The 13,608-nt window shown below is 42.5% G+C and overlaps 1 protein-coding gene across 1 annotated transcript; it reads left to right on the forward strand.

Annotated features, from left to right (window-relative positions):
• The first annotated feature begins 1,453 nt into the window (after positions 1 to 1,453).
• On the forward strand, positions 1,454 to 6,289 carry camk2n1a (calcium/calmodulin dependent protein kinase II inhibitor 1a). Its single transcript, XM_084061269.1, has 2 exons — positions 1,454 to 2,084; positions 5,842 to 6,289. The coding sequence occupies exons 1-2, from the start codon at positions 1,916 to 1,918 to the stop codon at positions 5,913 to 5,915; spliced, it is 243 nt and encodes an 80-aa protein (XP_083917395.1). The 5' UTR covers positions 1,454 to 1,915; the 3' UTR covers positions 5,916 to 6,289.
• Positions 6,290 to 13,608: the final 7,319 nt, after the last annotated feature.

Below are 13,608 nucleotides of genomic sequence, written 5' to 3' on the forward strand. Positions count from 1 at the left end.
CAGATCTTGTATTGAACTGTACTTTCCTGTGCTTTTTTTTTCAAACTGCTAATAAAATAATCAATCAATCAATCAATCAATCAATCAATCAACCAATCAAAAACAGAGTATATATATCTACATTGCAGTATTGATACTTTTACTTAAAATAAAACATGTGAGTCCTTCCATTTAAACTAAGGACCCCAAATGGAAACAAGCGACAGTGCTTTCTTGGGTTTAAAATCCTCTTAACAGACCCTGTATTGAACTGTACTTCCCTGTGCTTGTCTTTGCAAACTGTTAATAAAGTATTCAATCAATCAATCGATCAATCATCACTGCTGGTGGGAACTAACTGGAACTGCGCCATGGGGCCATCACCACACTTTTCCTCCGAGGTGGAAAGACTGGTGATGCGAGGTTATCACCACACACACACACACACACACACACACACACACACACACACACACACACACACACACACACACACACACACACACACACACACACACACACACACACACACCACACACCAGGCCATGGCCCCTATGTATGAGAACACTGCCCTCCCCTGGCCAGGTCTCAGTGGTTCCACAACACCAAAAATACAAAACGGGCATAATAACAGTGATATGGTAAAAAAAAAACAAATAAAAAATAATCCCCAATCCGCTCTACTAGGAGTTATTTGGGTAGGCAATTAACCGATTACGCACGCAGCGTTTTCAAACGATTTAAATCAGTGGTTTTCAACCTTTTTCGCATCAAGGACCCCCAATTTGACAAATATTAGCCCAGGGACCCCCATTTGAAAAGATATGCCAGGGACTCAACCATTTTAATTTCTTGGGGGGTCCCAATCTACACTGTATCATCATCATTAGTGTTAATTTAACTCTGAGAGTGTAAATGGAACCAAATGGCATTTGGTTCCATTTGTAGCCTACACTCTCAGAGTTACAGACCATAGAGGTATAATATAGTTACAGACAGATAAGGGTCACTTTGGTTGCTAACTAGCCTATTCATTTGGTTGGGGACCCCCTGGAACCCCCTCAAGGACCACTGGTGGTCCCCGGACCACTAGTTGAAAACCCCTGATTTAAATGTCTAATTATGTAGCTGCTACACATTGCAATATCAATATATTTGATTGCATCCAGTATCCCGGCGACTTGAGCGATGCATCAATAGCCCTTTAAAATAACACCACACCACACCACACCGACCGGACCGGACTGGACCGGACTGGACTACACCTGCACCAGAACAGAACCACCACCACACCGTCACCGTCCCAGCCAGGCTCCAGCTGATCCTCATCCCCAGCCAGCAGCTCTCCCCTCCGGACTCCGGGTTTTGCATCGCTCCTCAATTTGCATTTTCTTTCCTCACAGTTTCCGACGTGCGACGATCGAGAGAGAGAGAGTCCAGATCCAGAGAGTCCAGTCCAGACGCTCCGAACCAGCGGGCGCTCCGCGGTCTATTGTAGCCTCTATCTATGTATTAAATGTAGGCGCCTCCATTTCCACAGCAATAAATACGCACAGGGAGGAAAAAAATATAAATAAATAAAAAACATTGGAAATTGTGAATAATGTTGCCGAAGCTTCGCTGAACGGGGAAACTGCAGGACATTGTATTTTTGATATTCTTTTTTTTTGGTCTTATATTTTTTTTTTTGCGCACCGACTCGACGGAGAGACGCGCCGTCGAGGTGAACGGGGCTCTAGATCGTGTCAGCAGTGTTTTTATCCTTTCTTTTCTTTTATTCCTTGTGCTGTTTTATATAACAACAACCAACCAACCAGACTGATCTCTAATAGTCACCAACCTGTCGTCTTATTATTATAGATCAGGTCTCTTTATTAATTTAGAGTTTTTATTTATTGTGTGCGCCTTGCTTGGTGACATAAAGACGCCTTTGGAAATGTCGGAAGTGCTGCCTTTCAACGAAGACAAAATGAGTCATTATGGAAATGAGGGCGACGAGGGGCACCTTTCCTTCACCTGTCGCCTCCAGGACACAAACAACTTCTTCAACGGCTCGCAGAACAAACGCCCGCCGAAGCTCGGACAGATCGGCAGGAGCAAACGGGGTAATTATTACCGTTATTATGAAGGCGTTTTTCATCCATTAGCGAGCATGGTGATGTTTTCAATGCGCACGTAGCAGTAGAGCAGGGGTCTTCAACGTTTTGCCAGAGCCAAGGACCCCCTATAGCTGAGAGAGCGATGAAGCATGGACCCCCCCTCTATTATAACATTGTGTTGCAGATAAAACTGTTTTTTTTAACTTGGTCTGTTCTTTTTTTTTTCCCTCTACACCAAACCTCTTTGCCCAAAATAGCCGATCTACAAGCTCACAACGTGAGCTTGTAGATCTGCTATTTTTTCCCCTCCTCAGAAAAGGGATGCTAGGGTTCAAGTGGTTAATGTGAAAAATCATCACATCACACAAAGATTTGGCGGCCCCCCTATAGTAACTCTTAGGACCCCTAGGGGTCCCGGACCCCCTGTTGAAGACCCCTGCAGTATAGGATACAGTTGATCATTATGGACACATACAGTAGGACTACAACTTATTATTATGGACACATACAGTAGGACTACAGCTGATCATTATGGACACATACAGTAGGACTACAGCTGATCATTATGGACACATACAGTAGGACTACAGCTGATCATTATGGACACATACAGTAGGACTACAGCTGATCATTATGGACATATACAGTAGGATATACAGCTGATCATTATGGACACATACAGTAGGATATACAGCTGATCATTATGGACACATACAGTAGGATATACAGCTGATCATTATGGACACATACAGTAGGATATACAGCTGACCATTATGGACATATATAGTAGGCTACAGCTGGTCATTATGGACACATACAGTAGGATATACAGCTGATCATTATGGACATATACAGTAGGCTACAGCTGATCATTATGGACACATACAGTAGGACTAACTGATCATTATGGACACATACAGTAGGACTACAGCTGATCATTATGGACACATACAGTAGGACTAACTGATCATTGTGGACACATACAGTAGGACTAGCTGATCATTATGGACACATACAGTAGGACTAACTGATCATTATGGACACATACAGTAGGATATACAGCTGATCATTATGGACACATACAGTAGGACTAACTGATCATTATGGACACATACAGTAGGACTAGCTGATCATTATGGACACATACAGTAGGACTAGCTGATCATTATGGAGACAGTGCAGGATTTCTGTCTCGACATCCATGAGCTTCACCTTGACACTGCCTCCTTGAAGGCTATAAGAATAATAAGATGGCTTTAAGATTCAGATAAAAAGCCCATTCACTGCATGTTGTCTAGTATAGTGTTAGTGTTTTTACACATTGTGTTGTTCTCACTGCAACACAAGTTCCATGCGCAGTGCGTGCGTGATGTTTAAATGCCTCCAGATCCAGAACGCTTCCACACAGAGTTGTTGCTGAATGCCTCCTCTTTCAGAATGAATGTACATGTTTCTTATAATTGGTATGATTTACAAAAATGTGTGTGTGATGATGAATGATTGAGAGATACGTGTAGTGACAGACAGTCAGTGCGTGTTTCTGTGTGCACGCGTGCGCACATCTCTTGACGTGTGTGTGTGTGTGTGTGTGTGTGTGTGTGTGTGTGTTCTGCATGCCCAATGAAACTCATGAGATTCCACAAAAAAAATTGGCTCACTTCATGACACGACATGCTCAAACTGACACACACACACACGCACGCACGCACGCACGCACGCACGCACGCACGCACACACACACACACACACACACACACACACACACACACACACACACACAGCAATTTGGCAAACGTGTCAAACATGCAAGAAGACTTGCTTCTCCTCAGGCACTTAGCCTATTATGTAGTACACACAGTAAAATCCTTAGTGGTCATTTAATTTAGCTACATTTAATTCAGTGAAATGACCACTGAGCATTTTACTGTACATAGCAACAAACACATTCAAAGGCAGTCATACTGTACATTGCAGACATATAGACATGCAACACACACTCTGTTTTCCCACACTCTTGCTCTCTCAGTCACACACACACACACACACACACACACACACACACACACACACACACACACGCACACACGCACACAGACACGCCGCGCACGTGCATGCCACGCAGCACTCACACACACACACACACACACACACACACACACACACACACACACACACACACACACACACACACACACACCACTTCAGCTGGTACAGTGCAGAACTAATGGCACTGAGCTCTCATGCCCCGCTGTGAGTCGATTTGCAAGACGCCACATCGAGGCGAGCCTCCTTCCCCACAACACCCCCCCCCACCGGCCAACCGGCCCCCCCACATTAACAAGCCGAACCCTAGCAGCATCCCTATTCTCGGGGCGGAACATTTTGCCAAAAATAGCCGATCTACAAGCTCACGGTCGTGAGCTTGTAGAGATCGGCTATTTGTCGGTGAAGAGATTTGGTGATAAAAGAGAGTGCACCACCAAAGTACACAGCCAGCCATCTAGGGTTGGGATCAGGCAACCGGAGGAATCGAAGGAACTGGATCCAACATTTGGATCGTTTCCGAAAGCGGTTTTCTCACACTGTCAGAGCTGGTAATGTGGACTGTCACGTCTGCTATACAATTACAATGCGGGTGGTTCTCGACACCCTGTTCTCAAATGTTTTCATTTCAAGGACCACCGTAACTCTGGGAGTGTACAAATGGAACCAAACGGACCCGTACGGGTCCGTTTGGTTCCATTTGTACACTGGCAGAGTGACAGACTTCTAAGGGTCCATTTAGAACTGCCCTACAGGAATCGTTAAAAGGATCCCTGGCTATGAAGCCAAATATTCCTTTAATACATTATAAATGCCCTCTATAATGTAACTAAAATGTAAAAACTAAAAACACCTCAAATATTTTATGTATTTTAGAAATCTTTTCATCTTTTACTGAATCGCAGGTTGATGACATTCCATAGGGCTGGACCAAACATGGACAAATGCAGCCTGATCTCACACATTTTAGTATACATCGCATGGACCCAGTGCTCGTCATTCCGTGCATAGTCGCCTAGAAAACCTGAAAATCTGTGCATATGTACGGCGAATCCCACGGTGGGCAGAGCAACCCGGGTAGCAGAGCAGTCCCCACAACAAAATGTACGATTCTGTGCCTATCGGTACATAACTCAAACGGCGCTGAGTAGGCTCAAGCTAGAATGTCGCAACATTCGGGACGGCAACTCGTTCGCTTTAGCTCACTCGGTGGTCCCTCGCGTGGCTCCAGTTCGCTTGAGACTGCGCGCCTCCGAAATGGTTTAGTCAATGGGGGAGATTCGAGGCGGCTATCCACGGATTTTCAGGGTTTTCCAGTTGTCTATGCACGGAATGACACTCCGTGCAATGTGTACTAAGTTGTGTGAGATCGGGTTGGACAAATGACATCATCAACTTGTGAAGGGCATTGTCCCTCTTGAGTAAAAGATGAACTGTTTCTAAAATAAATAAAATATTCAAGGTGTTTTTAATTTTACATTCTCAGTTATGGAGGGCAATTATAATGCATTAAGGCATATTTGGCTTATTAGCCATGCAGGGATCCTTTCAACAGGAACCGTTACGGAATCGGACCGTTAAGAGGGAATTGTTATGGAACCAGAATCGTTAAAATCCTAAAGGATCCCAACCCAACAGCCAACTTAGGTCGCTTTCACTCAGAGATAGTAGAGGGGTTTAAATGGTTAACTCTCCCCCCCCCCCCCACTGTCATCCACAGTTGTGATCGAGGACGAGAATGGCGACGACGAGGCGCTGAAAAATGGAGAGGCAAAGACCCCCGCGGAGGCTTAAAGGACGAACGCCATCCAGCCTCAGATACCCCCTCTCCCCCCCACAATCCCCCGACCCCCCCCCACCCCCCACCCCAAAAAGACAGTCTTTAAAAAGAAAAAAAAAGAAGATTTTTATGGCGATATTTACCAGTTTTAATCCAAAGACACTGTATATAAAGCACTTTTCTCTCACGTGGCAGCAGGCAGCACTTCCACACCTCCTCCCCCCTCCTGGCAGGGGCACGACGGAGGGCTACGGTGGTGATGGACCCCACCTCCCCCAAACCCACCACCACCAGGTGGACCCCCTCCCCCTCTTCCCCCCCACACTCCCAAACAGAGACACACACAAACAAACAAACAAACACACACATATACCCTTCGATCGGAGGGGGGCTTCATTATTCCAGAAGAAGACGGGGAGAACGAAGGCAATGACATAAGGGATGATGATGGGGGGGGGGGGGGGGGGGGTTTCTTTCTCGATCGGAGGGAGGAGACGGGAGCTGTCTGTCTTGAATGCAGATATCAGGGACAGGATGCAGAAGAAAAAAAAACCCGAGTACGATGATCCGACGACTATAAAAGCACACACCTGCACATAGTATGTTACATCAGTCCAACAAACAAACAAACCCATGGTACCATCCTTCTTAATAATGCTCTTCAGTTTTCGATCCGAGCTGGGCGAGTGTGTATATATACTGTAATACGAGGAGGGGAAAAAAGCCCTTATTTTCTTGCACAAAAGTGGGAAGCTGGTTTAAAAACATGGGGTTTGTTGTTCTCTAGTCTTGTATAGAAGATCCTTATTTATTATTGACCCTCTGGAATAATATGTCTTTTGCAGTGACTCAAGGCCTGACAGCAGGGACACGAGAGTGTTTTTTTGTATGTTGCGGAAAAAACCCTGACCGAATGAAAGTGACTACTTTTTTTTCTTCTTCTTTTTTTACTTACGAATTCTCAATGTTGCCTGAGTGTTTTTTGTTACCATACTTTGCAGCTACAAATCATTTATATACAGTGTACCTCCCACCCGTTTGTAAAAGCTTCCCAGGAATCTTTCACCTGGAATGGTTGATACTGTACTGTAAAACTTGACTGTACACACCCACCTATTGATAAACTATTTATATTGCATTGTGCATTATCGTGTGTGCCAAATCTCATGAGGGATATACTTATTATTACCTATTACGACTTGTTCTTTTTTTTTTTTTCGTGCTTTATACATTTTACTTGTACAATTTAGTTGTTTTGTTGGGTTGCCATTTTTTAGGGCTCTTTCTTAAAAAACACTGAAATACCAACTCATGCATGGCAAAATGTGGAAAATCTCATGCATGCACGGCAGAAGTTCTGAAAACTTGTGTATTATTGAAAAACACCTCGTTATACAGCTTTGAATGACAAAAACCTTGAGAAAAACGGTCTTAATTCTGCGTTGTACTGTACGGTTCACACTGATTTGTACAGTGGCCTAATATCTTGTAATAAAGATTCCGAAGAAGTAATACTCAACGCTTACTGTGCTCATTGTGGCTTTTATGTTGACACTAGGATTTAAGCTGATTTGGCAGTTTTTTTTCATCCTTTTTTTTTTAAACAGGTGAAACAAAACAGAAACATTTGTTTTTGCACTCGAGGAAAATTGTAGACGACAGGGAAACAACGGTAGAGGTTTTTGGATATGATCAATGTACTATTCTACTGTGCAGCTGTCATTGGAGAGTGCCTATCTGGCTTTATTGCTGAAGAAGAAGGCTCACGTCAGCATTTCCTTTCCGTGAGAAAAAAAGAGCGTCCCCTATTCCAACGGAAATGATCAGATAAAGAGAACGGCAACAGGACTAACAGGAAAGATAGATGAGGAAGTATTTCCTAATGAAGCAGCATCCACTACGATTCAACTCATTGTCACAGTGGTGATTTACTTTGAAGGAGACTCGGGGACCTTGAGCTGTGTGTGTGTGTGTGTGACAATGACAATGTATGTCGGGCGAACAGACAGCCGCTCCTCGGCGTGCCTATTGTGCGTGCCATTCTTCTCGAGGAGAACGAACGCACACACACTGCTGCTGCTGCTTGCCCCAAAGCAATGAACGGGGGTCGCCTGCTGCGTCTCCGAGAAATCTCAGCTCATCTCTCTTTTAAACCACAAAGTCCCGCCCTTTTAACTTGCATGGGTTGCCACGGAGCCATCTAAACGGTGTAGAGAGCAGCAGCAAGCCACCCAGGCATGTGGGAACATTGATGAGACGTGACATTTTCCAACTCCGCTGTGGCGACTAAATGATTCATGTTATATGTGACGATCGCGCTCTCTGTCAGCAATACAGTGTTTTAAACGCGGGACTATAGCTGCCGGGATGGATGGATGGATGAACGGACGCCTGGAACGCACACTTAACGTGTCTATATACACACATGTGTACCCACAGAGGCACATGCACACCTGCTGTACCTCGTAACTGTAGAGCTAATGTGTGCATGGACTGTGCGTCTTATAACCACTTAAATCCCATATGGTTTGATGATATATTATTTGTTTCAGCTATTACAATTCCAAACACGCAAACATGTGCTGCTTTAATTACTTCAGTCTATATGAGTAGCTTAATGACTAGTATTAAAATTCTATTGTCTTTTTTTTATGTCCAATGTATTTGTATTTAAGTTCATAAAGTTAACATAAGTATAACTAAATGCATTTGAAAAAAAAAAAATAATAATAATTTACATGATTCCAATTCAAAAATAGCAAAAAAAAAAATCAGGATTCCAATGAAAGCAAAAATAGCCAATCTACAAGCTCAAAACGCGCCGAGCGACGCGTTTTGAGCTTGTAGATCGGCTATTTTGTGTGACATAGAATGGCGAAATACGAGTTTTCTGCCCGACAGTATATGAAATGTGCCCCTCTGGAGTGAGTGGAAATTTAGTGGCCCTCTCCATCATCAAAGTTGCCCACACTATAGTGTATTTTCTGTTTTCTGTTATTGTGGGGAAAGCCTTTCGCTGAAAATAGCCGATCGACAAGCTCACAAGGCGACACAACGCAACCCGTCGAGCTTGTCGATCTGCTATTTTCAGCGAAAAGCTTTCCCCACAATACCTGGAGGTTAAAGGAGTAGTTCCCTCAAACCTTTTCTTATTTTCAATCAATTATACACGATGAAGCCTTGAACTCATGTTTTTGTTTTTGTGGCATTCCTAAGCCAATAATTTGATGACCAGGTGGAGTTTCCGGTATAGGAGACTCAAAAGAGTCTCCATTGAGTCTTCTATTGACCGATGACCCGGTCATCAATTTATTGGCTCAGGAATGCGACAAAACCAAAAAAAATCTCCATGAATTCAAGGCTTCATGGGGTGTGTAATTGATAGAAAATAAGTCGTTTTCTGCGTGAACTACTCCTTTAAGTGGTTAAGCCTTGTGTACACCTCTTTGCGTCTTTTTTTGGGGGACGTTGAAAATCTGTCTCTTTCGGTGAGCGAAACGGTCATACAACAAAGTATAAATTAGGATTTACTCTCACACACCCCCAGCACCCCCCCCCCATATCCCTCTTCTCCCTCCAGTCTTGACAGACATGAAAGGGACTGCCTGGGCTGGCTACCATGGTAACAGATGCACCTTGCACTCTCGACGGGTGCTGATGCTGTGTTGGTGGTGGTGGGGAGTTCGGCGCAGAATCCTCCTCCTCCTCCTCCTCCTCCTCCTTCTCCTCCACCGAGCACAGAGCACAGCTTGATACCATCGCTATCTTTAACCCATGAAGACCGGGAACGCATTTGTGTCATTAGCGGTGCCAACCGCTCTATATCTGACTTTGTCTGTGTGTCCGTGTGTCCGTGTGTCCGTGTGTCCGTGTGTCTGTCCGGTGTGTGTCTGTCCAATAAACAAACAGTGATGACAACATCAATACGGGGCTCATCAAAGGCACCGCTTCCTTCACACAGGGTGTGATTTTTTCAGATATCTTTGGCTATAAAAAAAAATCTGACATTTTTGGGGAAAATCATAAAAATGTGTGCAAATATTTGAATATATATTTTTTTTCAAGCGAACATTTGTAACTCAAATCTTTGCTTCTCTGGGATTCTACACGTCTAAATCCTAACAGATTTTTTTTTTTTTTAAACGTGCTATAATATCAGTGGTTCTTAAACTTTTTCATGTCAGGGACCCCCAAAATGATATGTATTTGGGCCACTGACCCCCATCTCAAAACATGTTGTTCAAGGGACCCCCCAGAAGCAAAGAGTTGAGTTAAAAATTTTCACTTTAAAAAATATATATATTAAAAGATTTGCAACACTTTTCATGATTTTTCAAAAAATAGCAGATCTACAAGCTCATAGCGCGGCCGCGCTATGAGCTTGTATATCTGCTATTTTTGAATAGCCCAAAGAAATAAAAAAAATGACACAGATTCTTTCCCCCGGTCGGTCTTAATGGGTTAATGGAATGTTCCTTCGTCCTCTTATCTTTTAACCCCCTTCTCTCAAGACCCCCCCGTCCTCCTTATTCTTTCAGTATAGCGTGACCGCATTATCCTGCCAAAATAGTACCCTCTCCTTTTCCAAGACGGCACGGCACAGTCAACCGTGACAATGGGCGCTTTTTACACCAAGTATTGGATAACAGCCTATCCTCCCATACAAGCTGTTATAGCCTCTTTCTTCTGCTTCGATGTTACATTTTACACTGCAATGGATTATGGTTTCTTTTCTTCTGTCTGCCAGATATATACTTTCATTCCCAAAACAATGCAGTATTGGTTGGTGTGGGTGGTCCCTGCATCGTGTCTCTGTTACACATTTACATTTTTTACACTGTAACACCACCAGGGCCATGTTGCCTTCACCCTTTAAGACCGGGAAAGCATCTGTGTCATTTTAGATTTCTTTGGCTATTTAAAAAATAGCAGATCTACAAGCTCATAGCGTGGCACGTAGGGCTGCGCTACGAGCTTGTAGATCTGCTATTTTTGGCAAATCTTTGAATGTATATTTTTTAAAGCGAACATTTAAACAAAAATGTTTGCTTCTGGGGGATTCTACAAATGTCTTCTAAATCCTAACAGTTTTTTGAAAAAAACGTATGTTGCTATAATATCAGTGGTTCCTCAAACTTTTTCATGTCACCCCCAAAATTATATGTATTTGGCCTCGGACCCCCAACTGAAAATGTTTTGTTCCAGAGACCCCCCAGAAGCACATATATATATATATATATATATATATATATATATATATATATATATATATATATATATATATATATATATATATATATATATATATATATATATATATATATATATATATATTATTATATTATTATTTTTTCAAAGATTTGCAAAACTTGTGCACGATTTTACAAAAATAGCAGATCTACAAGCTCTGAGAGTGTACTCTCAGACCCACGAGGGTCCATTTGGACTCACAGTGGTCCCTGCTCCGGACCAGACATTGTAGAAACAGTGGTTTAATGAAACAACTGCTCAAATGTTTGAAGGTTCCCGGTATAGGGTAGTATAGCTCTATAGATTTATGTTGTGCTCGTATTTGTTCTGATATGAAAGCAATTTGGCTTATATTCCTTGTCTTGTGTAACCAGACGATCACAGATATCCGCCTGCAGTATAGGCTACATGATAAAGCTGTGGAAATCTAAATTCAATGTATGCAGTGGTGCAAACTGCAAAGTAACTAAGTACATTTACTCAATACTGTAATTTTGAGGTATTTTTACTTTCTTCAGTATTTCCAATTTTCAATACTTTTACTTCTACTCCACTACATCTCAGAGGCAAATATTGTACTTTTTACTCCACTACAATTATTTGACAACTTTAGTTACTACTTTGCAGATTTAGATTATTATCACAGAACATACATTAACCACTTCAGCCCTACGTGTATATAATTCGACCATTTGAAAATAGCCGATCTAAAGCTCACAATGTGTCGCGATGCGACGCATTGTGAGCTTGTAGATCTGCTATTTTCAAAAGATTTTTTATACATTTTGACCTTGTGAAATGGACATTCTGGACATTCTGCACAATGAGTATTTTTACTTTTGTCACTTTATGTATATTCTGATGCCAATATTTTTGTACTTTTACTACATTTTTTTGAATACTGGAATTCTACCTGTAACAGAGTATTTCTACATTGCAGTATTGATACTTTTACTTAACTAAAACATGTGAGTACTTCTTCCACCACTGAATTGAGCTGAGCTTGAATGGCCCATTCATGGAATTTAGAGAGATGTCGTCACACTTGTTAGTAAGATGGAGATTTCTGCTCATCTCTGCTACACCACGAGTCATATACCCCTGCAATGAACATTTTGAGGTTGGATGCATCAAAAACAGCTGAGGGGCAAAAAAAAGAGAGAAATATGCAGATTCAGAAGGCAGCAGTTCAGATGGTTTTTAATTTGAATGAAAATAATGTAGATAGATACACACACACACACGCACGCACGCGTGAGTCATAAAATAACCTGCAACAATCCAAGCACCTTTGTCATTCAAGGTTTTTCCGGTAACATTCAATTTACCTTTTTCTTGATAAGATGTGTGACTTATTATCTGTTCCTGGCATCTGGCATACCTTTTTGGCAAGAGTGCCTGCTCACAAAATCCCTGGTAAAATGTAGGCTTTTTATTCATGACTACCTCGATAACACTGTAACCATTGCCATATACATTCAGATACTCCACCCTTCATATCACCAATAATGCTGCTGTGTGTCTATGCCTATTGCACTGGGGGTCCTTGCAACCAGGGGTCCTTGAGAAAATTCCAGGGTACTCCCCAGCTAAATGATTGATAGGAACAACGTGGATCCTTACGTGTCTGTAACTCTGAGAATGTACAAATGGAACCATTACACTCGCATAGTTAAATGAACACTGAGGATGTTGCAGTACAGATTGCGGTCCCAGAGATAAAACTCATATGTAATGAGGGTCTGTGGCCCTAATGCATATCAAACAGGGGGGTCTTTGAATTTAAAAAAGGTGGAGATTCACTGACTTACTGTTGTCTCTTGTGATTCTTGTATGTCTATGTACTTCATTCTTCAGGGCTAAATGAGTCTATAGACGAATCCACAGAGCCGCTGCCTGTAGCTGCTGTGTCGCGGTGTGGAGCGGCACCCGCTTGACACCGCAGTTATGATTGCTGTTCTGTGGATTCGTCTATATATACAGTACAACAGCAACAATGCCATATGGGTTAAAGGTTAGGACGTCTGGCCTTAACTGTCACAAGTTGTGATTGAATGTTTATCCAAGTTTATTCAAGTTTATTCATGGTGAGTGTGAGACTCACTCTCTTTGAATCCATCCGTTTCACAGTTTCTCCTGTACGTGCATCCCTCCAGTGGTGGAAAGTAACTAAGTACATTTACTCAAGTACTCTATTTAAGTACCATTTTGAGTATTTCCAAAAACTTTTCTTTACACTTGTCTACCTCATTTTGTAGTATTGTCCATAGGGTTTCCTGTTTTCATTAGTTATCTGTCTGTACTCTGTACCTGTCTTGTCAGTCCTGTGATTTGCCAGTGTTTCCACCTGTGTGTCCTCTTAGTCCCCCAGCCTATCAGTGTCCTCTTAGTCCCCCAGCCTATCAGTGTGCTCTTAGTCCCCCAGCCTATCAGTGTCCTCTTAGTCCCCCAGCCTAT

Source organism: Gymnoscopelus microlampas (genome assembly GCF_963454915.1).
Source record: "Gymnoscopelus microlampas genome assembly, chromosome: 7".
NCBI lineage: Eukaryota > Metazoa > Chordata > Actinopteri > Myctophiformes > Myctophidae > Gymnoscopelus > Gymnoscopelus microlampas.